General features: G+C 41.6%; 9 protein-coding genes across 11 annotated transcripts; 4 read left to right on the top strand and 5 right to left on the bottom strand.

Moving 5' to 3' along the window:
* Positions 1-908: 908 nt before the first annotated feature.
* LOC128267516 (probable maltase) lies at positions 909-2,910 on the bottom strand. The gene is made up of 3 exons (XM_053004365.1): positions 1,810-2,910; positions 1,140-1,735; positions 909-1,069 (listed from the first exon to the last, which is right to left on the bottom strand). The coding sequence occupies exons 1-3, from the start codon at positions 2,872-2,874 to the stop codon at positions 988-990; spliced, it is 1,743 nt and encodes a 580-aa protein (XP_052860325.1). The 5' UTR covers positions 2,875-2,910; the 3' UTR covers positions 909-987.
* Positions 2,911-3,649: 739 nt separating this feature from the next.
* LOC128269151 (maltase A3-like) lies at positions 3,650-5,700 on the bottom strand. The gene is made up of 4 exons (XM_053006530.1): positions 5,200-5,700; positions 4,569-5,135; positions 3,889-4,496; positions 3,650-3,829 (listed from the first exon to the last, which is right to left on the bottom strand). The coding sequence occupies exons 1-4, from the start codon at positions 5,680-5,682 to the stop codon at positions 3,697-3,699; spliced, it is 1,791 nt and encodes a 596-aa protein (XP_052862490.1). The 5' UTR covers positions 5,683-5,700; the 3' UTR covers positions 3,650-3,696.
* Positions 5,701-6,121: 421 nt separating this feature from the next.
* Positions 6,122-8,726, top strand: LOC128268921 (maltase A1-like). Its single transcript, XM_053006224.1, has 3 exons — positions 6,122-7,367; positions 7,434-7,541; positions 7,605-8,726. Exons 1-3 carry the CDS (start codon positions 6,276-6,278, stop codon positions 8,196-8,198), a joined length of 1,794 nt encoding a protein of 597 aa, XP_052862184.1. The 5' UTR covers positions 6,122-6,275; the 3' UTR covers positions 8,199-8,726.
* On the bottom strand, positions 8,336-9,772 carry LOC128268922 (COP9 signalosome complex subunit 7). The gene is made up of 4 exons (XM_053006225.1): positions 9,554-9,772; positions 9,017-9,490; positions 8,808-8,946; positions 8,336-8,538 (listed from the first exon to the last, which is right to left on the bottom strand). The coding sequence occupies exons 1-4, from the start codon at positions 9,749-9,751 to the stop codon at positions 8,513-8,515; spliced, it is 837 nt and encodes a 278-aa protein (XP_052862185.1). The 5' UTR covers positions 9,752-9,772; the 3' UTR covers positions 8,336-8,512.
* Positions 9,773-10,206: 434 nt separating this feature from the next.
* Positions 10,207-10,840, top strand: LOC128268923 (DNA-directed RNA polymerases I, II, and III subunit RPABC3). Its single transcript, XM_053006226.1, has 2 exons — positions 10,207-10,483; positions 10,561-10,840. The coding sequence occupies exons 1-2, from the start codon at positions 10,273-10,275 to the stop codon at positions 10,800-10,802; spliced, it is 453 nt and encodes a 150-aa protein (XP_052862186.1). The 5' UTR covers positions 10,207-10,272; the 3' UTR covers positions 10,803-10,840.
* A 3,837-nt stretch (positions 10,841-14,677) lies between these two features.
* Positions 14,678-16,206, top strand: LOC128277400 (peptide methionine sulfoxide reductase). Its single transcript, XM_053015854.1, has 4 exons — positions 14,678-14,782; positions 14,847-15,055; positions 15,125-15,385; positions 15,676-16,206. Exons 1-4 carry the CDS (start codon positions 14,771-14,773, stop codon positions 15,908-15,910), a joined length of 717 nt encoding a protein of 238 aa, XP_052871814.1. The 5' UTR covers positions 14,678-14,770; the 3' UTR covers positions 15,911-16,206.
* A 2,496-nt stretch (positions 16,207-18,702) lies between these two features.
* LOC128267813 (gonadal protein gdl) lies at positions 18,703-19,446 on the bottom strand. Of its 2 annotated transcripts, none has more exons than XM_053004748.1 (3): positions 19,278-19,446; positions 19,062-19,222; positions 18,703-18,989 (listed from the first exon to the last, which is right to left on the bottom strand). In XM_053004748.1, the coding sequence occupies exons 1-3, from the start codon at positions 19,439-19,441 to the stop codon at positions 18,712-18,714; spliced, it is 603 nt and encodes a 200-aa protein (XP_052860708.1). In that variant the 5' UTR covers positions 19,442-19,446; the 3' UTR covers positions 18,703-18,711. The 2 variants fall into 2 exon arrangements, with proteins under 2 accessions (XP_052860708.1, XP_052860709.1); XM_053004749.1 differs by having other exon boundaries at positions 18,887-18,989; positions 19,081-19,222.
* Positions 19,447-20,969: 1,523 nt separating this feature from the next.
* Positions 20,970-23,971, top strand: LOC128269141 (MAPK regulated corepressor interacting protein 2). Of its 2 annotated transcripts, none has more exons than XM_053006518.1 (5): positions 20,970-21,111; positions 21,271-21,346; positions 22,465-22,604; positions 22,767-22,826; positions 22,892-23,971. In XM_053006518.1, exons 1-5 carry the CDS (start codon positions 21,060-21,062, stop codon positions 23,068-23,070), a joined length of 507 nt encoding a protein of 168 aa, XP_052862478.1. In that variant the 5' UTR covers positions 20,970-21,059; the 3' UTR covers positions 23,071-23,971. The 2 variants fall into 2 exon arrangements, with proteins under 2 accessions (XP_052862478.1, XP_052862477.1); XM_053006517.1 differs by having other exon boundaries at positions 22,880-23,971.
* A 138-nt stretch (positions 23,972-24,109) lies between these two features.
* On the bottom strand, positions 24,110-25,398 carry LOC128269140 (uncharacterized). Its single transcript, XM_053006516.1, has one exon. The coding sequence runs from the start codon at positions 25,395-25,397 to the stop codon at positions 24,132-24,134; it is 1,266 nt and encodes a 421-aa protein (XP_052862476.1). The 5' UTR covers position 25,398; the 3' UTR covers positions 24,110-24,131.
* Positions 25,399-26,742: the final 1,344 nt, after the last annotated feature.

Here is a 26,742-nt window from a genome sequence, read left to right as displayed (position 1 = left end):
CAATGGAAGCAGTAACAAGCTTCTATGCGGTTAAACAGGATATAATCCAGATATAATAATCCTGTGTGGGTCAATAGTAATTGGTTTCACAGAAGAAAATTATTTGATGAAATGAAAACTGCCTCGACCAACAAATCTCTGCATCGTCCCGTGCGTCTCGCCCTTTGACACTGACATGCAGGGTTGAATCGTAGGATGATTGACGAATTGAATTGTGATTTTTTTAACCGAATATCCGAATATCCGAGTTGCTTCATAGCAAATCAGTACAGCGAAGTTTTTGTGATAAGCCAGATTAATTGTGATAAACGGACGACGTCTTCGAAGTTGACTAACGAAACGAGTTCTCCTTATCGGGAGTTACGTCGACGTGTCTACGTGCATGTGTTTGGATTAAATTCAACATTTTAATACACGCGTTCAAGTACAATAAATAACTTATTGTATTGTATTATTATTATTGATCCTCAAAATCATTATTTGAAATCACACAAACTTCTGATACCTCATTAAATACATTATCAAAAAAATCTGTAACTATATCCTATATGTAATTTTAGGGTATTTTTGTATGGCCATTATACAGTCCTCAGACCTAGGCCAGGTGGACTAGATTGTCTTGATCCAGTTAGCTAATTCTATTAATGTTTAATCGTTAATAACGTTTCTAAACGATTTTTGATTGACTAAAGTAAATGGGCTATTTTCACTCACAAAGTTTGAATGGACAAACAATTTAGTTCGGGTTGTCATTTCTTGGTCTTTGTCTTTTGAGTTGGTCTTTTAGTTTGGAGTTGTCTTTTCTTAGTCAGTTTATAAGGCCTAGTTGAGTTGAGTCAGTGCGGGTCAACGAGAAAAACCTGTCGAGTAAAAACAATACCTTCGCCAAAGCAGTATGTATAATAAAATACATATAATAGTATGTTTAATAACACGTATTCGTTTATTAATCTTCCTGTTTGTAGATCTCTCGGATGTTTACGCATATTATGTGCCGTACGCAGTATTGCCCTCTAATACGATTGCAGCATCTGCTGGTAAAGTGATTTCATCTCTTCCAACAATGGAGCTAAAACCGTGCAACGGAAAACGTCGTAACATCAAAATCTTTGCAAATAGCTCAGCTAACTGTTACTTACCCATCAGTGTAGTCAGTTTGCATTGAGGAAGTTATTACTTCAAAAACAGACGGCAGTGCTTGGAAGGCAGCCGAGAGTTTAATTGACTGCGCGGTTTTGTTGAAGTTTAACACTGCGACGATCGTGCTCACGTTCTCAAGGTGTCGCTTGATGACGATAATATTGTCTCCGATCATCTGCAAATCGATCGACCCCTCACGCAACGTCCGTTGCTTGCGCAAGCGCACCAGGGCTTTGAAAATTTTCACGTGCGAGCGAGGCGCCGATTTTTGTGCCTTGTAGTTCAGGCTTTTGTAGTTCGAGGCCACTGGAAGCCACGTGGTGCGATTGCTTGAAAATCCAGCGCTCACAGAGTCGTCCCATTGGAATGGAGTACGCACCGGGTCGCGACTGTAAAGCATATAGTCCTTCGGATTAGAGTTGCACGCCGCAGGATCGATTGTGTCCTTCCATGAAATGTAAACATCCTCCATGGCTAGTTCGTCTCCGTTGTATGTAACAGCAATACCGGGAAGCACATTGAGGGCGATTTGGTACAAATCTGCCCGAGCTACGCCCAACCGAGACGATACTCTCCTGTTGTCGTGATTACCCAGCTGCGAGAAACAAACAAGGTGCAATGTATTAATCTCCTATCTTTCGGTCCTTTTTCTGAAAGCCTGTTCCATACCACCCAATTCGAGGCACGATTCGCTGGCACAACATCTAACCAACGCTTGATGTTGTCATAAAACTGTTTTCCCGTCGTGTCCTTAAAGGTATTGCTCAATACCTCAAAATTGAATGGTACGTGTGCTCCCTCAGCATTATTGTCACCAAAGAGACGAATTATGTTCATCAGCGGCGTGTATGCTTCTGCCATCAATACAATTTCCTCCAGATTATGGGCAGCTTTATAGTCATCGATAACCGCACGCCACTGGTACACCATGTCGAACGTAGCATCGAGATTTTGAGTATGGCTATGGATCAAATAACCGGGATTCGCCGGATCATCAGTTGTATAGCTCCGTTCTTCGTCTGGATACACGCCATCGACGGCGTCGGTTTCAAATAGATAAGGAACAGCGTCAATGCGAAATCCATGAACACCTTTGTCCAACCAGAAGGTGAGCACATCTTTCATTTCTTTCACCAGTGCCGGGTTTCGATAGTTCAGGTCGGGTTGCTTGACCAAGAACTGATGTAAATAATACTCTTGGCGAACATCATTCCACTGCCAGGCTGATCCTCGAAAAACACTTATCCAGTTGGACGGTGGTACACGAGTTCCGTTCGGCAAGAGTTTGCCAGGGCTCCATACAAAGTAGTCCTTATAGGTGGGGTCTTTGTTTACGGATTTGGTGAACCACTCACTTTCGTCGCTGCTGTGGTTTGGCACAAAGTCCAGAATGAGCTTAAGACCTTCTTTTTCGCATTCAGCCGCCAGCCTTTCTAAATCTTCGATCGTGCCAAACTCTGGGTGAATATCGCGGAAATCGGAAATGTCGTATCCAAAGTCGGCCATAGGTGATTTAAAAATCGGCGACAACCAAATCGCGTCAACTCCAAGCTCGTGGCGCAAGTAGGATACTTTTTGCATGACCCCACGCAAGTCGCCAATGCCGTCTCCGTCACTGTCTTTGAATGACCGAGGATAGATTTGGTAAAAGTTGGCATGCTTCCACCAATGCTCATCCGCCAGAAAACCTGGGACTAACGGCAGTATCACCACGCACAGCACCACTTTCCACATTTTTCTCGTTTTCACGGCGTTCGCCAAAGAACTAGACATTAAATCGTTCCATGGGTACTTATTTTATACCCTCAACCATGTTCACTGCCGCTTTTGAAACCACAAACCGGAGCCCACAGTGGTCGATCTTGTTCATAATTATTTGCTTGCTGTGAAGCAAAACAAAGGGTAAAAACGATTGATGACTTGTACGATGTTTGCTGGTTGATAAGCATGAAGTTCAATTTTGAGTTTCCTGTCTCTCACGGGCTGTGTCACCTAAACTCATTGTTACGGGAACCTATTAGCGCTGCCACCTTCCTCATCTGGCAGATACGGTGCAACCGCTTCCGAGTTATTTTGAATGTGTATTCACCGCAATCACGGTGCATCGTTCAACCTTGCTGCAACTGAAGTGCGCACTCGATCTACGTTTGTAGTTGGAGTGGATACCAAACAAAAAACATTTTTTCATTACATTGAAACAGACGAAAAAAAACATAATCATAGGTTTGCACTAGGTAACGTTCTGCTAATTTGGCATCACTTCGGTGTGATTGAGAGGCTGTCGTGAACCAGTTCTCCTTTGAAGCTCTGAATTGAAAATTGCAGCTGCAAACATGTAACTAACTTTCCTTCCTTGGGATATCCCATTGTTTCTCATGAGTTTATTTCTTTTACATTCCAATAACTATCAAGACGCGAGCTGCCAGGCTTTCGGTAATAGGATAGGGGATAGGATTAGGGGAAAACACAACACCCAACCGGTTCGGTTGTTAACCTTACATTGTTCTAGTCAACATTCTTAACATTTGTCTCAATATTTATTCAGTTTAAGATGCATTAATTCAAAACCACCAATGTTAGAAGCGCAAAGATCATAAACGATACATTTTGAACAGAACCAAACGCTTTGTTGCTCAGTACGACTGTTTCATATGGTTGCAGTTGAATGTTCTTCGTAGCCACAGCGCTTCTGGAAATCGAACAAAGTATTAGACCTTTAACCACATATCTAACCGTACAATTACTCACTTAACGGAATTTTTAGATGACACGCCTACCACACGAAACTCCAGATTCTGCGGCAGAGTGCTGTCCACGCTGGAAACGTCGACGGTTTCAAGTTCGGAACCAATATTGGCCAATGTTACAAATGTTCGCTTATCATTAGGAAAAGAGCGTACTATGGCCAACACGTTGTTACCTAGAACCTGCGATTTGTATGATCCCCATACTAGCGCATTTGTGCCTCGCAATTTCATCAGCTCCTTGAACACTTTAAGATGACTGTTTTGCGTCGTGTCCTCTTGGACTTTCACATTGAGCGTCTGATAATCCGTTGCCAGGGGTAACCACGGTTTAACGGAAGCATTCGTAAATCCTGCGTTTTCTGAACTGTCCCATTGAAACGGTGTCCTTGCGGGGTCACGAGTTCCTTCCTGATAGGTTTGTTCTGTCAGCTGGCACGCGGCCGGATCTTGGGTGTCGGCCCACGAAATGTCGACGTCATGCATTCCGATCTCCTCACCCTGGTAGGTTACGGTAATACCAGGCAGAGTAAGTTCGATCATGGCCATAATATCAACCATATGGGCGCCACCCATCCGCGAAGCAACGCGACGTTTGTCATGATTTCCTAGCTATGAAGCGTAGAGAAAACGTTTGAAACATTATTCCATTGCGCTATTTGTAAGCGCGCAATCTCAACCTACCACCCAGTTCGCGGAATGGCCCGGTGGAATGATGTCCAGCCACGAGTCGATCACGGTTTTGAAATCCGATGCTTTCGAATTCTTATCCAATCGCGTGATGAGCTGAAAGTTGAAAGGCATCTGCGAACCTTGACGGTTGTTACTATCATTAAAGTACGTCTGCACCACATCCAGCGGCGACCAAGCCTCGGTCATGAGCACTTTGGTGCTGGTGTTTCTTTCCCGCTTGTATTGGTCCATCACCTCACGCCACTGGTACACCATGTCGACCGTTTCCGGCAGATCGAGTGTGTAAATGTGTCTCAAATAGTTTTGGCTCAACGGATCGCTAGAATGGCCGCTGAGTGGTTCGTCGGGAAATCCTTCGGTTTCAAACAACCAAGGAACAGCATCCACCCTAAAACCGTCGACTCCCTGATCCAGCCAGAAGCGCAAGACAGCCTTCATTGCCTGAACCACCGCCGGGTTGCGATAGTTAAGATCTGGTTGCTTCTTGTGGAATTGATGTAAGTAAAACTGGCCGCGTTCCTCACTCCACTCCCAGGCTGATCCGTACCAAGCTGCAACCTATGGGAGCAAAACCGGTGGCTGTCGTAACGATTGCTATGAACTGTTACGCTATCATGCTTACCCAATTGTTCGGTGGATCGCGTACGGTTCCCGGTTTCGGATCTTGCCAAACGTAAAAATCCTCAAAACCTGCCTCACGGTTTACACTTTTTTTAAACCACTCGTGCTCATCACTCGAGTGATTCGGTACAAAATCCAGGATGACGCGCAGGTCGAGTTTCTTCGCTTCGTCCACTAGTCGCTTGAAGTCGGCCAGGGTTCCAAACGACGGATGTATGTCGATAAAGTTGGATATATCGTACCCAAAGTCGGCCATCGGCGAAGGATAAATGGGCGACAGCCAAAACGCCGTAATACCCAAGGATTTTAGGTATGGCAGTCGGCTCGTTATGCCGTTCAAATCACCTATTCCGTCACCGTTGCTGTCCTGGAATGAGCGAGGATAGATTTGGTAGAAACCGGCCGTTTCCCACCAATCCTTCTGGCCTCTTATCACTCCCGAGCCAACCACGAGCAGCAGTGCCACCCAACAAAGATGCATCATTCTTTTCTGATTAAGGCGTACTGGCCTCCGCCACTGCAACGATAATTCCATTTATAGGTACTACTACGCAGGCCAAAACGTGCTATCACTGCAGCAAGTGACTGCATACAATGATAGTTTCCGTTCTGTTTACAAACCTCTCGTAGCGATCGATGCGGTGAGATAGTGCAATCGTTGTATCGTTTGATTCTAAGACACAAGGTACTCCATAAAAGACCTTCAGAACTATCAACAGCAACAAATGGATGTTTTATTTGTTATCAAAGCCAGAAGTCGAATGTAATCCTTCATAATCACTAGTTATTAGCGAAAACACTACTTGGCGCATGTAGCGCTCTTCTCATCTTCTCCGTGATCGCATACGGCAAGGATTAAAAAAAAATATTCCAGCCTATGAGGTAAAAGCGGTGCAAAGCACACAGCGAATATAGGATGAACAGAGCTCCGACACACGATCGCAACAGGAGAAAGGTCTAAAAATAATCAACAAAGCAAATGGTTGATAATCCTCCACAATCAGACGGAGAAGTAAGGAAGGAAGAGATCACTTTCTGTCCCGTGTGCAACAGTTTACCGTGTACCACGGAGTAAGAATGTTGCGTTTCTTAGCACTGTGGACAATCTGGATTACGGCTCTGCCATCGATCGTCGCTGAGCCATCCAAAGGATGGTGGAATTCGGCGGTTTTCTATCAAATCTACCCACGATCCTTTATGGACAGCAACGGCGACGGCATTGGTGATCTACGGGGTATCATCCAACGGCTAGAGTTCCTGCAAGCCAATGCTATCGATGGGTTCTGGCTCTCGCCAATATTCCAGTCACCAATGGCAGACTTCGGGTACGACATATCGAATTACTATGCTATCCAGCCGGAATATGGCACGCTGGAGGACTTCGATGCACTGGTGAAAGAGGCGAACGCACTGGGATTGCAGGTAATTTTGGACTTTGTGCCGAACCACACCAGCGACGAGCATGAGTGGTTTAAGAAATCAGAAGCACGCGATCCCAGTTTCGAAGACTTCTATGTCTGGCATCCTGGTAGAAAGTCGAGTGCGAACGACACTTCCATGCCGCTTCCCCCCAGCAACTGGGTGAGCTTTTTCCGAGGCAGTGCATGGCAGTGGAGTACAGTGCGGAAGGAGTACTATTTGCATCAATTTTCCGTCAAACAACCGGATCTAAACTATCGCAACCCGGCGGTGGTAGAAGCTATGAAGAATGTAATGCGATTTTGGATGGCTCGAGGAGTGGCCGGATATCGTATAGACGCAGTCCCAACGCTATTTGAAGTGGCTCCGGATGCAGACGGCCAGTATCCAGACGAACCGCTCAGTGGCAATACGGACGATCCCGCAGATCCCGGCTACTTGCTGCACATCTACACTCAAGATCGCAATGAAACGCTCGACATGGTGTACCAGTGGCGTGCGGTGACGGACGAATTTCAGCAACAGAATGGCGGAAGAGAACGCATTATAATGGCCGAAACGTATTCACCGATTGAGATCGTCATGAAGTACTACGGCAACGAATCCACCCCGGGCGCCCAAATCCCGTTCAACTTTCATTTCATTACGGATTTGCACGGAGGCTCGAGTGCCGACGACTTCAAGAACACAATCAACTATTGGCTCGATAACATGCCATCCACGATGGACTCCGTTGTTCCAAACTGGGTAGTAAGTGTCCGTCACACTGTGCATTCCAGTGCTTGGCCAACTCTCTATGTTGTTCAACATTCGCAGATGGGCAACCATGACCAGCACCGCGTGGCCAGTCGTTTTGGAAGTGATATGATAGATTGCATGAACATGGTACTCCTCTCACTACCGGGCGTAAGCGTAACGTATAATGTAAGGATGCGTCTTGTGAAACTTTCCATCACACCTTTTCTTCAAGTTTGTACTATTTTTCAGGGCGAAGAAATCGGCATGGAGGATGTGTGGATATCGTACAATGACACTGTCGATCCGGCAGCGTGTAACGCCGGTCCGGATCGTTATCAGTATACGACGCGTGATCCTGAGCGTACGCCATTCCAATGGGACAACTCCAAAGACGCTGGATTCTCTACCGGAAACCACACCTGGCTGCCCGTATCACCCAACTACACGGTGGTAAACGCTATGCAACAACTTTCGGCACCTACCAGCCATTTGTTGGTGTATCGCAATATGACGACGCTAAAACGAATGATCCAATATCAGCCGCACAGTTTAGCCACTTTCACCGAAGGGGATGTGATCATTTTGCGGCAAATTGGAACGTTTGCGACATGGAAGCTGTGTTACGTATACACGATCGTTAACATCGGCAACAGTCTCGCTCTAATCGATCTTACCAAACACGATCCGTTGGAGGCGGCGGAAGGTTTTTATGCAGTGCTTTCTGTATCCTCAAAAAAACGCCTATTTGAACCGGTGCCAGTCAATCGTATTGAACTTGATCCGAAGGAATCGGTCGTACTGATTGTTAAAGCTTCCCCACTCTACCAAGTAATACAGATATGAGATTAAGAGACTCAATAGACAGAATACTTTTGAAAAGGTACTCCTGTATTGCGCCATGTAAGTAACTTAAATAATAATCAAATATGAAGCGCTTTTTTTCGGATTTCTGAATGCAGTTTGATTTCGTTCTATTAAAGGTGAAAGTTGAAGGAATTTTATTTGTTTGGATCTTGTTTCACAATTTGATTCCGTTACACGCGATCGCTGAGAAACGCAAGTACTTTTGGGGAACAAAAGCATAAATAAACTAATCTCCTTTCCATCCCAAGCTTCGTTGGCATCGCGTTTGTATCCTTGGTAGTTTATTAAGCCAATCATTTCGATACTGACTTTACGGCACCTTTCAAATAAAAACGAAACAAAAACGTTAAACGAGAAATTAAAAACCAAATCAAAATCAAGGACATTTGGTGAGTAACAAAATCATCACTTCCTATTAGTTCAGCGGACGAATTATTACAAAATGAAAGCCTTATGAAAAAGGACAACACCAAATACTTGTTATAATGCAAATACATGGTACGTCTAGATTGATTTTGTTTGTTCACGAAGTAGCTAACCTTAAGTCCCATGTTTAGATTCAAGAAAAGTTTTTGAACCACGACTTACCGCAGCCCTTAAGGCTCTTGGATTTGGAGGATTTTTTACGTAACTCCGAACCACCCGAGATCTCGCGACCAGTGTCGGTAGCCATCGCCTCATCAGATTCTACTGCTTGCGTTTTTATAGCTTTTTTTAAGTTGGCAATCTAAAAACCATGCAAAGGTAATTTTGGTAAAATGTGTTCCACTTATGTTCGTCTAGTTATTGATCATTACCTCTTGCTCGATTCCTTCTTTATGTTTCACGCGCTTCTGCTTTTCAGTGTTGGCTCTGTGAATTTGAGCTTCCAGACAGGACAATATCGTCTCGCACGAGTCACTCCATTCCTGGAGAGTAGAAGCGATCTCCGTCACGTCGCCCGTGCGAATGTCCCGTCCGATGGCGTAGTCTGCTTCAAGCTGTTTGTTTTTCTGGTCCAGCTTTCCGTGAACGACGTCTGCGTAGATGGCTTCGATAATCAAATCCTCTAGCACGCGCACGTTTTTGATGTCGAGCTCCTCCAATAGCTCGCTGTATGGTATACATTTGTTTTTGATGGCCAAAGAAACAATCGTGAGATGTTGCAGCTTCTTGCGCATTGCGGGAGTGAGCTCGATCAGTTCCGATTCATTTTCAAGGTACTGACGGTACGTGCCATAGGCAAACAAGTTTAAAGTATTGTAGTATTTTGCATTGGGACCGTTTTGGAGCTGATAATGAGACAAGTAGAACATGAGGGATTTTGATTTGAGTATTGCACGCAATGAGCTTACCTCTTCTATGTTGGGCATGGCCAATAATTCACCGAAAACGTGAACTCCTGGGGCTTCAAGCACTTGTTTGATAAGCTCTAGGCATGCTGCTCCTTTCACTCCCTTTGCAAGCAACACGTATTGTTCTATGGGGTTGTGTGCCGAGTATTGTTGCTGAGGTGAAGATTCACAATCGAAGCTCGACAATTCCGGTGCCATCGCGAAAGTAAATTGTTTTTCCTATCGCTTTTGATAGCAAACGAAAAATGTAGAAAAACAACATTTGACAACTGACGCCGAATAAGCTCTGCGTTTATAGTAATGAGTTTAGGTGTACATGAGCAAAACTATCTGGACTTTAGCATTTGCTGAGATGATATCTTGTAATAGCATGATGATGAATAATGAGAACAATATATTTTGCATTTAATTTCGTTTGTACAACGCATTAGCACCATTTATTGCATTTTCGATCGTTAGACACTTCTTTGCCGCGATTGACAATTTGTCATTTGTTATGTCAACGCACGAAAAACGCGTGTGTAAACAAGCTACAGACGCAACTAAATCGTAAAAACAGTGGAACCCGGTAAGTTTTATTTAGAAAATTGCATGCGAATAAGAATGTAATCGAATTGCTATTTATATAAAATCTTCAACATATCGCAGCTTAAGCATTTTCTGCTACGGCCTAACCTCTCGCATCGAACGTCGCAACTGTTGAGAAAAACCCGCTGAGGATGTCGGGAATACTGTTCGAAGACATCTTCAATGTCAAAGATATGGATCCGGAAGGCAAAAAGTTTGACCGCGTGAGTCGGCTGCATTGCGAATCTGAATCATTCAAAATGGATCTTATATTGGATATTAACTCGTGGCTGTATCCTATGGAGCTAGGTGACAAATTTCGACTCGTCCTAGCAACAACCCTTCACGAAGACGGTACAGCTGGTAAGTTTTAACTGAATACGGCTGAATTTGGGTTTGTTGAACATACCTTTCCTAAAAAGCCATTGATACATTTGTAGCAAGTATGGAGTACAATGCTGCTGAAATCGAGGGGTCTCGTGCCGATAGTTTCGAGTACGTTATGTTTGGAAAGGTGTACAGGATCGAAGGCGACGACTCTCAAACCGAATCATCTAATCGTTTGTCCGCTTATGTTTCGTTCGGAGGTCTGTTAATGCGGTTACAAGGCGACGCGAACAATTTACACGGCTTCGAAATTGATCAGAATATGTTTTTGCTCATGAAAAAGTTGGCATTCTAGCTTTGCACTGCTGTTTATACTATGTTTTGAAATAGAAGTGTGACAAATAAATGTATGTTTATTTTAAGCTACGGAACACTGCTGTTGTCTGCCGTTTCGCTCATATTAGACAAACGTATCCAAAGATAAATGTTTACTGACAAACTAGATACACCAACCAGCACTGCAATTGAAGTAGCTACCAGGCTGCAATCAATAAATTAGCGTTACAGTAGAGTGAAGGAATCGTTATACGTATGATTTTTTTACCATTTCCACGATACGCTACGCGGAAGCACCGTGTTCCGAGGTTCCATACCTTCGTCGAGCATTTGTACGTCGAAACTATTGCTTCAAACAGTTTTCAGGCAACGCCAACTGCGTTAAACACTCCGTAGTCAGTCATTTAATTGAAATAATACTATGCACAATGTTTACATAATAAAATGGGTTTGTATTTCAATTTAACATTGTACACAGTAAAAATGTTTAATGAGCTTCTGCCTGAGAATAGCTTTTGCGTGTAGATTTAGATCAATATATTACCTTGTGTCAAGTGACACTGAGTCCTGCCGGTTACCAAAACTTAGATTTGGTCAATATGTTGTATATAGAAAAGCCAATGAGATTAAAAGTGTATAGATGTTTTCATACGAAGCTAGTCGTCGTCCAATTTTTTCAATCCATCCTTGATGCTATGTTTAATTTTCGATCCGGCATCTTTGATGGCGTCAGAGGTAGACTCGTCGACGTGAATTACACCGTAATAGATGGCCACAGCTACGGCAATAGCAAAAATAATGCAGCTAGAAAGAGAGAATGATAACCATGTACAATAGTTTAGCATACAGATCAATTCCCAGATGATGAGAAACTAATTACAGCTCTCTGCGAAAGGGCTTGAGTTAAGGGAATGAAACTATGAGTCATCGGACACAAATTTTGCGTCTGGTGTACTGTTTTGCGCTCAAGTGAACGGATTAATTCAAGCAGAGTTCCATGCATTGAAACGATATGTGAAAATGTTTAACTCTCCTCGAATTGTTTCTCTTTTACACTATTTGCAATGAAGCACACAGTTTTTTAAAATTAGAATTTATCACGGCATTGCGCGGGTTTAGATAGGCAGCACGTTATTCGCAATGGAATCGGGCGGAAGCTTTCTTTGTTTCACCAACGATTCCGCAGGAATTGAATACAGATTGAGAGATGCTGACGACTTTTAACACACAGCTAATATAATATTTTATGAACAGATGAGGAAAGCAACAGATTAATGGTGAGGATCATTACCAGACAACGATTGTACCGCAGTGACACATTTTACTGTATTCTATGTAACAAAATCTTAAATCTTTCAGTCCCTCTGTACTCGACAATAGAAACCTGTGTTACAGACAAACGATAGGCAACACAGCACTAACACAGCGCAGGCCAGTGTAACCGTAGAAACGCACTATAATCCAATATAGGGTTAAAAACTCCCACCCCAGAAACGATCGCCAACTGAGCACGCATTTACAACTCCTTTCACAAACACTCTCGTACGCCTCTGCGCATTCCATACAGGTGTTTCGCTAATGCCACCTCGATCTTCATGCGTGAGAAGTTCGGTGTCTAGCTTCGATTGCAAGGTTGCCCTTGAATTCGTTCATGAACCAGGTCCTTTGACCTACATATGGAGGCCAATGAGTCACGCGGAAGGATGTATGAAGTGGGCCAAAGAGGTAAAGCAACACGAAAAAGGGCTCAACGCCTCAGCTTCAAACGTACGTTTGCTGTGTGTGTGTTCGGCAGTCAATGAATATACTTTCTTATTATTTCAGATGTTTTGGGTGGCCGTAGGGAAGTTTTGAGTCATGAAAACTCACAATAGCGTGACTGTTACATGCTGTACAAATGTTTGAAATGAGTGTATGCCACGCCTGTTGGACCCCGCCTGAATTGGGTTTTTTTTAAATTCGCACTTACCTTCATTACGACGTGTTGATGAAATGCAACAATTGGCTCGGCATAAGCTTCCGCAAGCTGTTGAGAGTTTGGTGAGCAACTTCAATATCGAGTATTGAGTTTTCAGCGCATTTATGATAGACGATTAAAGCACTTTCATTTGTACGATTTCGTTTAACTTTATAAATAGTAAATCGTTCAATTTAATAGTTAATTACCCGATGTGGGCATGGCATGCGTAACTATTACGTTGATTGGAACTTATTTGAGATTCGAACGATGTCGTTGCAAAGTTTTGGGAAGATCATTTCCCTACTACCGCCTAGATATAATAGTTTACGAAGCGTTGAAGAACTTGAATTCATGTTTTCCATTGCAGTCAGTGTTTTAGTTAAATTTATCTTTGATACTGTCTTTTATAGAATCACCAGTTTTGTGGACAAAATTAGAAACATCCGGTGCAGTATCGTCGACATTCAGCAGACCGAAGTAAATTCCCAGAGCAACCGCTACGGCAATCAATATGCCAACAAATAGAAGCGAAATAAATATGCTCATTGCACACTGGCAGCAGCTGTCGGAAAAGAAGAGATGACCAGATACAGAGGATTAGTTGAGATGATCTCGCAAGCATGATGCTTAAATTGATGCAGTATGGGAAAATATGACAATAACTACATAAAACATGAGAAATAAACCAGCATTCAAGAGACATGAACAGGTATTTCCGAAAATCTTTCAGCTAGGAAGCTATTTCTGATGATTTCAGTCTTTAATTTTTATGACCGTGGTTTCGCTGATGTAATACAGCACAGGGTGCCTTTAGCTTGGGAAGGCGAGTTTTTCTTTGAGTTGTTAAAAGAAATTGACAAAGAATACAACAGCATTGGGGGGTTTACGGAAGCTGCAAAACCATTGCTATTCATCACTTACCAGCAAACACAAGTTCCAGCAATGCACTTACACATTTTGTTCAAACAGGCACTTTTGTACGGTTGAGAAGAATGTGCGTAATAAGTTAAAACACTATGAGCGATGGAAAATTCGCAGGAACTACGGTTCAGCGGACAGCTTCGTTTTCGCAAACAGGACGAGAATGATGTTGTTGTTGTGTTTTGATTATCGAGACTTTGAGCTGCAATAGCTTAACATTCGTCGCTTTTAAGTTAATGCAAAAATTCCGCAAAAATTCCGCAACCTTTCCGCTTGAGTTCGATTTTTTGTTTATGAAATTTGACATAACTATTTAGTTAGTCTCTTTTCTCGTTTCTCTCTGTTTTTCTCTATTCTCTCTCGTTTCTTTGCGCTCTCTCTGGTTTTTCGACCCGAAGTCTAAACATTACTTACGAACGGGAAAGAGATAGCTGACGCTAGAGCGAGATAGTCGATGTATTTTCTTGCTTTCCCGGGCTCTTTCGAAAATTTCGATTTTGAAATTCGAAGTCAAACAACTGTCAGTTTAAAAAGTAAGAAGAAGAATAAGAAAACATGAAAATTTTATAGCAAACTTTTACGAAATTTTCATAGCTTGCGTGCAAGCTCGCTACAATCTGTCAAACTACAACTACAATCAAAACTAATTTCCCCTTAAAATATTCACTACTATACCACATGTTTTTTTTTTTTTTTTTTTTTTTTTAGTAAGGTTTTAAAAATCTTCTAAAGACGTAGTGTGGGATTCGCTCCCGCGCCTACCCACTAAAAAACACTCCTTACTAACCGTCTTCGCCTTGATCTCCCCCGGGACCACTGTTGAGCGACTACTTCGGGGGTACTTTACCACATGTGATTACACTATCGCAAGCTATCACGATGCCGACAATTGTGAACACATAATGCAACGCGAGGTTGTATGTATTGGTTGCACGCGGGAGATATTCAGGGACGCGGACCTATATATAATCTGTCGCTGGCAAGTTGACTTCAATTTAAAAGTAATTTCAGACAAGTAAAGTACCCCACGGTAAAGAAAAAGTCCCGCCGTCTTGTTCAGTTAACTTCACTTCGGTCAAGCCTTTTACATTTCTAGTTTTGCCAACATGGTTCACGCAGTAAGGATCCTAAGCGGCCTTTTAGGTAAACATGGTAACATTCGTTTGCTTTTGTTCCCTTTAGGCGCTTGCACCTGCCCAGAACAGTGTCCAGAAGCTGGAAGAAGTTCAACATCAGCCGCTACATGATGTGCGTACGCCTTTTGAAACAGCAACCTTCGGCATGGGTTGTTTCTGGGGATGTGATTCCCTGTTTGGTGCCACGAAAGGCGTCCTGAGAACTCGTGTCGGCTACGCTGGCGGTACAACCGATGATCCAAAGTACAAATCATTGTAAGTACGCTCATCTTAAAAATGTGGAGAGAGTAATGTTACTGAGACAAGAATCATCCAATGACACAGGGGTGACCATACGGAAGTGATTGCAATCGATTACGATCCGAAAAAAATTACGTACATGGATCTATTGAAGTTGTTCTGGAATAACCACGAATACGGAATCACCCGACGTATGAAGAGGCAGTATACCAGTTTAATCTTGTACCACAATGAGGAACAGCGCGAAATCGCCGAAGCAAGCCTGGCGCATGAGCAAGTTCAGCGAGCTCCGGAGAAGATCATCACAGAAGTTTTGCAGGCTGGACCGTTTTATCCGGCTGAAAAGTGAGTATGAGAACGTGGTCCATCAATCCAATCAAGGTGGTTGCGAGGCTAAGTCAAGTTCAATACCGAGCATCGGGTTCACTGTGGTGCCGTTTTGAGTTGTCGTAGTGAGTTGAGAGCTGTGATGCGTTTCTATGGTAACGGCGAGGCAAGAGGCTACTCATATTAAACAAGTCTCACAAACCATCAAACTCTCGATCGTTGCACGCAGAAGCGCGATCTCGCTCTAACCGCCGAATGAGGTTGAGGAATGTTGTGATTTACTTTCTCCCGTTTCTTCCCTGGATTAGCTACCATCAAAAGTACCGGTTGCAGGGTCACGCCGACCTGGCCAAATCGATTGGGCTGACCTCGGACCTACTACTAACATCACATGTGGCCGCGCGTTTAAATGGATACCTTATCGGCGTTGGGGGACTAGAGCAATTCGAGTCGGAGGCTGGTCTACTAGGTCTGAGTAAAGAGCACGTGCAATACGTACGCGAATACGTGATCCAGAACGAGGGTGGTGGCATTTTTTGCTGATGCATTTGGGTTGGCGGTCGGTCGTCTGAATGTTTACTACCGGAGGCGGGATCCTGATGTTGACTCTATGAAGTACAAACACCATTCTTCGGGAAGCCATCGATAGAGTGCAAGATTGATAATGTTTTCATAAAATGTTGTGATTTAAATGTTGATACGCAAAATAAGAATGCTTAAGTTTGTACGTCTCTAATATTGAGACTATTGGTGATAGATTATAGTAATTGTTGTCAAGTAGTAATAAATTGAGCTAACAATGTACCGCTTTTCTTTATCTTTTTTGCTAAACAATTATATTCCAGCGCACAGTTTCTTTGAACTGGACTTTAAAACCCAATAAAAATATACAAAAGTGAAATGCATTACAAACAAATAACTATCTTTGAATAACTATTCTCATCGAATAATACCGCCCTTCGAGTTTGCCCTTAAGCAGTTTGGATGTTTTTAATCTTAATTGGGAAACAATGTAACTGCAAAGCTCATCCGTCTGCTCTGCGTCGATTAATCCGTTTCTACGCGTCAGCTCAGATCAATTCATCAATTTTAGTGCAAAACACGGAGTTAGTGATTAATACCGCTCTGTTCGTTCTAATGCTATTGAATATTATAAAATAAACGATTTAATCTTGAAAAAGCCGCTCGTATTACTATTAGTTTTCCCACAATACATTTTTCCCAAGTATTTTTTGCAATGGTTATAGTTTTGCTTTGGGACGGAACTGTTACTGCTTTTGTTGTAGCTGCAATGAAACCTTTTCAGTTCATACAAGCAAGAGATGCTGTGCTTGGTCGAGCTCAATTGTTAAAATTTGTTCGTAATTCTACGAGACTGATCTTTTTGAAGAAAGCGTGATAAAGTTTAGCTCTTCAGATCTTCGTGAAGATTTTCTTATGAAACGATGCTCGTCAGGATATCGAGCATCATTATCGAGAGAAATCTATCAATTGCAAAAGAAGATCATTTGATAACAAAATAGACTCAAAAAAATAAGATGATTTGCAAAATGTATTCAATCGTGCAAGTGGAAAAGGTTATCGGGTCTGGGCGTGCGCATTTTTGTGTCCGTGGGCTGAGTCCGTTGCTTTAGTTGTATGCGCTAGTAACACAAGTGTGTGCACACGCACACCCAGCAGAGGAACTGGTGTGTGCAGGTTCGCAACCAAGTTTAAAAAATCAGGTTGTGGTGTGTGCTCTTAATGAGGAATTACGGCGATATTTTTGCTTGTTCCCGACTGGACGTGTGTATTAGTAGGACGCGAAATAAAGTTAACATTGTAACAAGAACATCAAGAAACAGGAAGAGAAATATGAAAGCAGACAGACTCGACTAGACTACAAGGTATGATTATGCAAAGCAACGCAAGATAAAGTATTCGGGAGAATGAAGATACATAACTACGTTAATTGCGTTGTTTTTAATTCGGCTACGAACCACGCTATCGAGTCATTCACCTTACAATTGTTGCTTCATTCAAAACTGACCACCGATGACCAAATGAAATCCATGATGACGCGCATGTGCAGATGCTGGCAAGCTAGCCGCTACACACGTAAATCGGCTCTGGCGACTCACAAAGCGATTCCTAAACGTGATGATAACGGGGCGCACCGCTGTGGCTGAGCGAAATTATTTCATTCAAAATATTTTGTCATAATCGATTTCGTGGGGTGCTAGTTGTCATAATTTTGAGAAAGTTAACTTTTTCAATTCAGCTAATCATGACCTATCTGTTGGCGTTAAAAAAAAACTAGTCACTAAATTAGTCGAAAACTTTCTTTCGCATATGATTTGGCACAAGAGACTATTTTGGAACGAAAATTTGCCAAAAATGAATGTTTTGAAAACAAGTTTAAGCGTTGAAATATATATTCAAATAAAATAATTTACGATGACTCGGTGAAGTGGAAGCGTGTAACATGCTGAACTAGTCCAAGTACTTTTATACAAAACTGATGGCTAAATCTACCTGAAAACCATCCGAGAAATAAACTTTAAATGATATCAGCTGCACTAGGCTGGTCGGATGCTGCGGATGTTGGCACTGAACGTAGGCGGTGTTTCGCGACCTAGGCGTTTGTTTTGATTCGTCAGTGGCAGAGCAATTGACGAGAAAAGTTGAATGAAGGTAGAAAGTGTCTCGTGACTAGATCCGTTCGAAGTTCGACAGGTTCAAATTGCATCATGACTGGTGATGCATTTATTTGCACCATTATGAAAAATTCTTATGAACAACAAAACTCGCTTTTGCCATTTAGTTTAAATTTTCAATTTTGTAGGAGTCTCACAAACAATTAGACTAAAAGTAATGGGCAAATAGAACGAACAGAAAAATAAATTAGATAGGTTCATCCGCAAGTAATGAGAAAGTCGACAAACTAAATTAAGTTCTTGGTCGCGTAAGTTATATTGATGAAAAGTATTTTTTTTGCTCATTTCAAATGTATAAGGATGAAAAATAAATGATACAAAAATACCGATGAAATTTAGACTTCAAATAAAGTTTGAATGAAACATCATTCCTCACATCAACACGCGTTATTTTATCAACACGCGGCACGTTTGATTTCAATTGAAGGGGGATGCCGGCACACACATATTAAGCCACCCATTCGTTGCTCAGTGTTGGTACTTTAGCGATTCGCACACATGCACGAGCCACGTGGAGGGGATCAAACATTTCCTTTGAATTTTTTTGTTCGGATTTTTGTTTTTGTCCAGCAACTTGTACGCAAGTAGAGCAAAAGTTTTATAGTTTGCAATGTTGTATATGCTATAATATGTTTGGTTTGGCTATTTCTATTTGTTTGGTTCGAATTTCAGGCGGCTTAAGCGTAAAATGAAATCAAGAAGATACATTTGTATCTTGATTTCCTTCACATTATCCGTCACGTAGAATCCAGGAACACCTGCTTTTTCCAGGGTTGATTGCTGGTCTTTCACTTTTTGATCCAAATGTAGCACTAGCTTCATATCCGTTTCTTTCATATTCTTCCCGTGTTTTATCTTCATTAGGGCAATGATGTGTTGCAGTTCTTCCGGATCCTGTATTTTAGCCTCCCACTGCTTTACTTCCACTGTGAAGTGTCGATAAGAAAAATGCTCAATGCTTAACGTCCAATGTATTTTAGTTTGGCGAAACAACTTACACTGATGATCATTTTCTACCTTTTCCCGCACTTGCATTAAATGCGCCTCGGTCACATGCTGTATTTCCATCAGCCCTTTGGCGATTTCAAAGATGGTATCATTTAGCAAGGTATTTGCCAATCCAGCCAATAATTCGAAGGAAATCCGCATTTGGTATTGCCTTTGGAAAAGAATAAGAAATAGTAATAAGAAACTACGAGTTACTCGCGACTTACTCTGGTAAGTTTGTGTGCATCTTTTTTAGATTTTCCAACAAGAAATAAAGCTTCCGCTGCAGGTACTCTTGATTATGGTACGGATCAATTGTTTGTGCAGCCGATGAATCTTCCGTAAGCGAATCTTGCGAGATGATTTCGCGTTCCTCTGAATCGCTGGCCATTTTACGGTTTCACAAAACGCAAGCAAAACAAAACAGTAAACAAAAGATGACGTTTTCCGATGAGTGCCAGCTGTCAGTTGTGAGTGATAGATTCTAATTTTCAAACCGCGTTCAATTTCGGTTTCTCAGCAGGAGTAAACTGTGTTCCGCGTAAAAAGAGTATTGTGTCGTGTAAACTAACATTTAATCAATAAAATGGGCTATCGCAACAATTAAGACACACTCAGCTTATATTAGAAAAATTTTACTAGCTTCGAAAATTTGGCGAAAACACTTCGTCGCAAGATGCAGAATGCATTAGACGAGGTAAATGGTAGGTACACAAAGGCTAGTGTTTAAATATCCCAATAATTTGCTCAGGTATGTTATTTCCAGCCAAAAGCAATAACCGTTTGTGTTTCGAGGTCTGGTTCTAGGTAAAAGGGCATTATATGCTATATTTGTTTCAGAATGCTTTTACATAAGGGAGAGAAGGGTACCTGCGGGCTTTTGTGACGAGCCCGCAGACAAACCCGCATTCTTCATCAAGCTTTTGTAGCATTAGCAGGTTCAGACAAACGTATCCAAGCAACCGTTCGAGATTGCCGCCAAGCAGTTATCCAGAAATATCGTGCAGCATGGAAATTATCGATTGTATTAGTGCTGTTGTAGTCTCTCTCGTGATAAAAATTTCATGGACTTTGCAACAAACTATGGAATCATTACACGATCGTCGTTCGATTAGCAATAGCAGTCTATATCATTCTGCTCACTCAGTGGATCAAGGGATTCAAGGAAACGACAATGATTTAATTTTGGAGCAATCAAGTGTTCTAGTCGAGTGTGAGAAGGAATTGGACGAAAAAAACGATAACGCCTGCAGCGCTCTACTAGTCACATCGACTCCTTTGTCCCGCAATGTTAGTAGTCAGGCTCATCAGTTTAAAATATCACCAGTGACTACCCCGGACTACTTGCCGAGCGAAATCAGTCATTTGCAAAAGGCCAGCGAAGCCGCTGGAAACGTAATGCAAACATTGTATTCCACAGAAAAACTTTCGCCAGAAACAGACAAAAAGTATCGCAAAATGCAGCAAGCTTTCGACGCGAAAAAGCAACAGAATCGAAGGTTAAACCAAAGAAAGCTAATCAGACTCTAGAAGTAAGCATATAAAATTTTGTCAAATGTACCAATGTCCACCACGCCATTATATTTGAATAAAAATAAAACATTAAACACTGAATTGTAGATTCGTTCCGCGGTTATGGGAATTTGTTGATGAATTAACTAAAGAACATTCAGCGTTCACCATCCGTTCGTTTGGGGTTTTTTGACGCACTATCGGAATAGGTTTTGTGTTGAATAGGAATAGGAGAAACAGGAAATTTTAAAGTTAAAATTAACGGATGAAAATTTGCTCTATTGACAGTGCGGATTTGACAGCAGCTGTCAACGAAGCGTTTTGCCGGTGAATGGTTTGTTGTTTTTCTTGTCTTCTTTTTCTTCTCTTCTTTTTCTTTTTTTTTGTGGTTCATTGCATAATCGAAGTGTGCGAACAGTTGATGTTGGGTGGTTGGTTAATGTTATTCAATTTTGTCGTAAATCTGAACCTATTGAGCTCATCATATTGATCACAAAATGTACACGGTTTCCAAGGGTCCCAGTAAATTAGTTGCTAAAACCCGACGAGGTAAGATGCAGTTGGAATATGGAATGGTTTGTGATAGACTGTGAATGAAAACAACTGGCCAATGTTGTGCAATCAAAGAAACAGTGTGTGAACCACCACCCACATTGCACATTGAAGTCCATGTTACGAACGGCTTTTATTTATGTTTCATTATCACAGGAATTCCACAAAACTATGAAAAATACGAACTTTTGCGAGATTTAGGCCGGAAGACAAACGGTGAAAGTGAACTCAGGTGAGTGGTGGCTCGAAAAAGTTTACATAACGATCTCCTGAAATACGCAATAATACGAATACTAGGATATGTAGTGAGCGGAGTGGGATTCAAATCGCAAAACAACCTATCAAAAACATTAAATAGTGGAGTTATCCAGAAAATCTGTTTTGCTCTTGTTTTACGTTCCTAGGTCAAACTGTATTCTGACATTTACACACCGCAATCTAGCATTATGTAACAGGCTGGAAGAAAGCATATACATTTCATGTGGAATAATTATGCTCAAACGGAAAACTATGAATAAGTGGGAAGTACAAAGAAACCCATTGGACACTTTATATTGAGAACATCGATCAATAGTGATAATTTAAACGCACGACGCCGCGTGTTTCGGACGCCGGCCGCGTGTTAGCGAATGTTTTATGAAAATCCTCCAGTCTCAAACAAAACATGAATTCCACGTGCTGCTCTTTCAAAGTCTGCTTTGTTTTGGAGATGTGTTTAGTTATTATAGTGCTTGCTTTACGCCATGTGCTTATTGAAACATTTAAAAATAACTAGTGTGCTTCTGCTTTTTATTTTCAACAGTTAATATATAATTAATAACTTTGAGTGATCGTGGTCATATCATCATCGAATCATCGATTGATTGTATGTTTAGCTATTCAATTGAGCGGCTCTGGTCAAGCCTTTCTATTCAATACACTTTATGCCACAAAGTTCATCATAAACAATGAAGCATTTGCAAAGCACAACCAAATGATAAGGTGGTGTTTTAGCATTGTTTGGCATGTTTGGCTTTTCATAACCAATCTTTAGATGCAATTAAACCGGCCCAAAATGGACAAATGTATTCATCCATTCCAGAATTCAACGGTACTGACTGCGACTGCTGACTTTTCTGTTATCTTTTCAGTAAATTTAACCATACTTATACAGATAAAAAGAAGAGAGATAAGATGTTATTCGGGAAGAAATACATAGAGTAACAATACCGTACTGCAGTGGTGCATCTCTTACAGAAATAAATAATTAAAGTTACTTCAGATGGCTATTCGCTAGCAGACAACAGACAGGTTGAGCGTTCCTAGCCATGTGATTTTAACCCCTCTGGTCTGTCTTTTGCCTGTTTACAGTGTGCCACGGCCTGTCTTTCAATTATCGAAGAAATCGGCAGCAGCTCAGTACCTCAGGACACAGCAGCGACAGCAGGAGCAATTTGAACAGGAAAAACTGAGCCCACAGCACGAAGAGCTGATTAAATATATAAATGATTGTAAGTACTCCATGCTCGAGAATCATTGGAAATATTTATCAATCGGTTGAATCGGATCGATGGTTTGCACGGGTTTCATTGGGGTCAATAAAATTATCAAAACTGATTGTTGCAATTTTTTCTATTTGTTTTCGTTTTCATGTTTTGTACTTTTTATTGTAGCTTGGAATATGGTAGTAGCATCAAATCCTTACGACACGCCCGGCTCACCTGACAGTACTGGTAAGTGTACACGAACCGAAGAACTTTATATAAGGAAGCTTATTGAGCAATAGTTTCAATTCCAGGCTCAAACTGCTCATTATCATCCAACAGCAGTACGTCATCGTCTGTATCTTCCTCCTCGAGTACATCGACAGTATATTACAATGAACCTCCAAGCCCCCTGTTGGTAGATTTCAAACCTTTTGACCTCGAGAATTGGTGGGGGAAAAGAATATTCAATAACATCACGAAAAGTCTGTGAATCCCTTCTGTTAGCTTTTTGATCATGTAGTGTAAGCGATTGAAAGAGTAGTAAAAGTAAAACTGAACGCTAGCGTGCTGTGACGAGCGATGTTTCTTTCAAGGACCGTTATCTGTAAAAGGTTTGATCTTGAAGGGTTCACTCAATAGAATATATGTCTGATATGTATACATGTGTACGAAAGATTGGACTCAAGCAATATTGGTCATAATAATACCAAGTAGGAAACAGGTAGAAATGCTGGAAACATTTGCCTTCTCTTCTGTAAATTTGATGTATCAATTTTCGCGATCTTTGTTTGCTTAGTGCCTTTGTCATATTATCTACAGTTTACATCACGGTTCTGAAGAAAGGGATTTTACGTCCTTTTCCATCCATTGGGTTATGTATCATGATCGTGGATATTTGTGTATGTAGTGCCATGCGCCGGACCTCTTATTTAGACTCGGGTATCAGAATTATCCACACTTTACCGTTGACAATTGCTCGTTGCACGCCAATTTCTCAACCGTTAAAAACCGTTTTGTTGCTCCTGGCAAAGAGCTTCCTTCAGTTGTTTTCATTACGAATGAAGAATGTTGCTGCAGGATTCAGGCAAAATAAGGTTTAAACGAACTGAAAGAGAAGATATGGAATTTCTCTTCTTTACGCGATGTGATAACTGGCAACTAAGGGTAGTTTTACTAGTAATCACTAGATGTCATCCAATGAAGAACCAAAAGGACATACCAAGGCGCCACACCGAAACCAACAAAGACACAAAATGGTTCAAATCCGTTTGCGTATTTCTATATATAATGTATGGCATAGCGGGAGGACATTTAAAATCAGAATTGTTATGTTAATCGGTTAAAGTTTTCAATTCAAACAGGGTTGGTATTTTATCAAGTGATTAACTGACTTACAAAAAAGGCAAACAAATATGAACCATTAAAAACGAAACTGAAGCTAATCATTTTATACAAGAGTATGAAGTGCAATTAATAATTAATTGATCAGCATAAACGAAAGAAATCAAAACAATTGTTAGATTTGTTGTAAGTGGCGCGACAGTTTTATTCTCATTTGATGTGCGTAAATAGCTCTTCCATTAGTTCCAGCAGATGAGCTTTATATGTTTGATCAGCCTGAAAAGCTTTAACACAAATCGATATTTTTGGTTCCGGCATAAAACCGGCAGTTAGTTCTGAATGTTTGAAAACCTGCTCCAAGAATTCTTGCGGTAGTGTTACTTCTCCGCTGATCATAACAGAATGTATGAGTCCGGCTAGTTTGTAATGCTGGCAGCATTCGAGGAAATCGCTCAGAGAATAAATTTTATGAACATCGACACTATTCAGTTCCAATACCTTAGCAAAACAACTGTAATAAAAAGCTAGCAACGTTTTTTCGTGGTTTTTGCGAAAAACTGCGCTTGTTGTTAGATAAAGAAGCAAATTTATATCATATCCAATTGGCACGTAACGAGACATCTGAAAGTCCACTAGAACGCAGTCGGTGGAATCTCCTTGGGCATTAGTCTTGAACATTAAGTTGTTGCACCAAAGGTCCCCGTGGTTTAGGCAGTTTCTGAACCGTTTGCATGGTACAACGTACTGATAGATGGTTCGGATTAGGGTCGGTAATTGGGTTATGATCGCTTCTTTCCGCTCTGCCGGCCATCGTTTCTCCAGCTTAACTAGGTTTATATATAGTTTAATAACGTTATCAACGTCTTTAGTTCGCGTGCTTGTCGTGCTGTTAATCCATGCATTTTCTTTTAGAATAGTGGGAAATAACTCAACAAGCGATTTTCCGCGTTTTTCTTCGAGAACTATCGAACTTGCATGTAAGCAAGCTAGCGTCTGTAGTGCTTCCCGCAAGGAACAATTATCTAAAAGCCCACTTTCGCCTTTTATCACCCCGTATCCATCGTTTTTCAGATTTTGCATAACAAGCAATTTGTTGGCACGGGCGAAATGAACTCTTGGTGCTATTTTTCGCCATGGACAGTACTCTTGAAGCGGTCTAAGGATGTCCTGTAGTACACTGGTTTCTTTTCGGAAGCTTCCAATTTCGTCGAGGTATAGTGCTAACTGAGGATTGTTGATGGGTAAGCACTTGACGAAAAAATTCAACTCTTCTGTTGGATCTCCAGACGTTTGGAACTTCACTTTGAGCGAGTAATGATCGGCCAAAAATCCATCTGGACATGCACTGAATGGTTCTAGTGTCACATATACCACATCGAACGACTTTTCACTCTTTATTCCTGCGAACGTGAGATGCTCTTCGATGATTTTTCGTAAATCTTCTTCCGCAAGTCCTATTTGATTTACTGATGTCATTGCGTATGGTGAATTGGACGTATAAGACGTATAAGTGAATTAGAAAATGAGTTAGAAAACTTTGTTCTAGAACGGACTGTTGACCGATTCGTAACTGAGATATTTTCATACCAATCGTGTGGTTAGACAAAGCCCAAGATTTTATATAGCGCGGCAAGGGAAACATTATTTGATATCAAAACAAAAGAAAACGAAGCAAAGGGCTTAGTAACATTTTTATCCCTTCACCCAGATGGTAGCGTAGTGTAAATTTTACTATAAATTATCAGCAAAATCGCTAAATACACATTCTCAAAAGGTAAGTTGAAAAATTTATTGGGCGTTTATCAGTCACTTGGACATGCTTGCAGAAGATTATGAGTTTCATTCCTTGTTGGGCTTATCAAGAATAATGAGATTAGTCAGTGTTGCTGCAGTCCAAGCCAGAACAACTTAACAACAGTTACGTGACAGAACAACATTTCTTTCCCAAACACCGAGTTACATACTAAATTACATCGATTTGAAATATATACCAAAGTTTTAGTGACATTCATTCATGCCAAGTGATAATCCCAATTTGTCATTGTGACAGGTTTCCAAAGGCTGTTTCAATCAGGAAACGGTCATATCTAGGATCATCACCGGGTAGCGGGGCTTGACCCACACCCCCACGCAAGATGAGGTTTCCGGTATTTTGTGTGGTAGAACTCTTTGGTAGAGTCGAATAGAATTGATTCAATAATTCGATCGATCGATTGCTCGATCGAGTACCATCGAGATAGGATCGAGTCAGCGCATGGGGTGCTTCTAGTTCCTGTGCAGCCAAGATGTCTGGAGTAGGGTCAGCAATAACCAGTTCATTTTCGTTCAGTGAATTTTCGTCGAAAACGATGGGCCTTTTTCGCGACGGACCGGGTTTGATTTGCGCCCAATGTCACGCTAGAGTTGTAGACTCATTCTCTGGTCTATTTTCTTGTGCGTTCATTGCTGGGCACTGGAAATAAAGATGGTGATCGACGAATGATGTAGCATTGGGTGCGCCACAACTTACAGAAAGGACCGATCTCTGCAGCGGTGGTTTTCCCACTTCAGCAGTGGGTTCCCCAGCGGTGGTTTTCCCAATTCCCACTAGCACATTTTTTGAAGTACTCGGCAGACTCTCGCTCGACGCTATCTCCGACGGATGATCCACGCCAACCTTTTCAGTTCGTTGTCTTTTCGGTGGTGGTGGGGAAACAGAAGAATTTGCGTGTGATTGCCCAGACCCGGTTGTTTCAAGACTCGGTTCCATTATTTCCTTTCGAGCCGTACTAGTTTTCGATTTTTGTTGGTGCGCTCGTTTTGCTCTCTCTTCTACTGTTAA

This window comes from Anopheles cruzii, chromosome 2 (genome assembly GCF_943734635.1).
Source record: "Anopheles cruzii chromosome 2, idAnoCruzAS_RS32_06, whole genome shotgun sequence".
Classification (NCBI taxonomy): Eukaryota; Metazoa; Arthropoda; class Insecta; order Diptera; family Culicidae; genus Anopheles; species Anopheles cruzii.
This window is presented reverse-complemented; position numbering and strand designations above follow the sequence as displayed.

Bases quoted from the DNA above. Each gene is read 5' to 3' on its own strand.
- LOC128267516 (XM_053004365.1), bottom strand. From the start codon at position 2,874: ATGTGGAAAGTGGTGCTGTGCGTGGTGATACTGCCGTTAGTCCCAGGT. The intron at 1,736-1,809 runs GTATGGAACAGG...TGTTTCTCGCAG, and splicing joins ATCGTGCCTCGAATTGGGTG to CTGGGTAATCACGACAACAG. The intron at 1,070-1,139 runs GTAAGTAACAGT...GCACGGTTTTAG, and splicing joins CAAACTGACTACACTGATGG to CTCCATTGTTGGAAGAGATG.
- LOC128269151 (XM_053006530.1), bottom strand. From the start codon at position 5,682: ATGATGCATCTTTGTTGGGTGGCACTGCTGCTCGTGGTTGGCTCGGGA. The intron at 5,136-5,199 runs GTAAGCATGATA...TTGCTCCCATAG, and splicing joins GCGATCCACCGAACAATTGG to GTTGCAGCTTGGTACGGATC. The intron at 3,830-3,888 runs GTGAGTAATTGT...TTCGATTTCCAG, and splicing joins TCATCTAAAAATTCCGTTAA to AAGCGCTGTGGCTACGAAGA.
- LOC128268921 (XM_053006224.1), top strand. From the start codon at position 6,276: ATGTTGCGTTTCTTAGCACTGTGGACAATCTGGATTACGGCTCTGCCA. The intron at 7,368-7,433 runs GTAAGTGTCCGT...CAACATTCGCAG, and splicing joins CCGTTGTTCCAAACTGGGTA to ATGGGCAACCATGACCAGCA. The intron at 7,542-7,604 runs GTAAGGATGCGT...ACTATTTTTCAG, and splicing joins GCGTAAGCGTAACGTATAAT to GGCGAAGAAATCGGCATGGA.
- LOC128268922 (XM_053006225.1), bottom strand. From the start codon at position 9,751: ATGGCACCGGAATTGTCGAGCTTCGATTGTGAATCTTCACCTCAGCAA. The intron at 9,491-9,553 runs GTAAGCTCATTG...TCTCATTATCAG, and splicing joins CCATGCCCAACATAGAAGAG to CTCCAAAACGGTCCCAATGC. The intron at 8,539-8,807 runs GTAAGTCGTGGT...TTTATTTGAAAG, and splicing joins CAAGAGCCTTAAGGGCTGCG to GTGCCGTAAAGTCAGTATCG.
- LOC128268923 (XM_053006226.1), top strand. From the start codon at position 10,273: ATGTCGGGAATACTGTTCGAAGACATCTTCAATGTCAAAGATATGGAT. The intron at 10,484-10,560 runs GTAAGTTTTAAC...ATACATTTGTAG, and splicing joins TCACGAAGACGGTACAGCTG to CAAGTATGGAGTACAATGCT.
- LOC128277400 (XM_053015854.1), top strand. The intron at 15,056-15,124 runs GTAAGTACGCTC...CCAATGACACAG, and splicing joins GATCCAAAGTACAAATCATT to GGGTGACCATACGGAAGTGA. The intron at 15,386-15,675 runs GTGAGTATGAGA...TCCCTGGATTAG, and splicing joins CCGTTTTATCCGGCTGAAAA to CTACCATCAAAAGTACCGGT.
- LOC128267813 (XM_053004748.1), bottom strand. From the start codon at position 19,441: ATGGCCAGCGATTCAGAGGAACGCGAAATCATCTCGCAAGATTCGCTT. The intron at 19,223-19,277 runs GTAAGTCGCGAG...TCTTTTCCAAAG, and splicing joins ATGCACACAAACTTACCAGA to GCAATACCAAATGCGGATTT. The intron at 18,990-19,061 runs GTAAGTTGTTTC...GACACTTCACAG, and splicing joins GGTAGAAAATGATCATCAGT to TGGAAGTAAAGCAGTGGGAG.
- LOC128269141 (XM_053006517.1), top strand. From the start codon at position 21,060: ATGTACACGGTTTCCAAGGGTCCCAGTAAATTAGTTGCTAAAACCCGA. The intron at 21,347-22,464 runs GTGAGTGGTGGC...GCCTGTTTACAG, and splicing joins AACGGTGAAAGTGAACTCAG to TGTGCCACGGCCTGTCTTTC. The intron at 22,827-22,879 runs GTAAGTGTACAC...ATTGAGCAATAG, and splicing joins CGGCTCACCTGACAGTACTG to TTTCAATTCCAGGCTCAAAC.
- LOC128269140 (XM_053006516.1), bottom strand. From the start codon at position 25,397: ATGACATCAGTAAATCAAATAGGACTTGCGGAAGAAGATTTACGAAAA.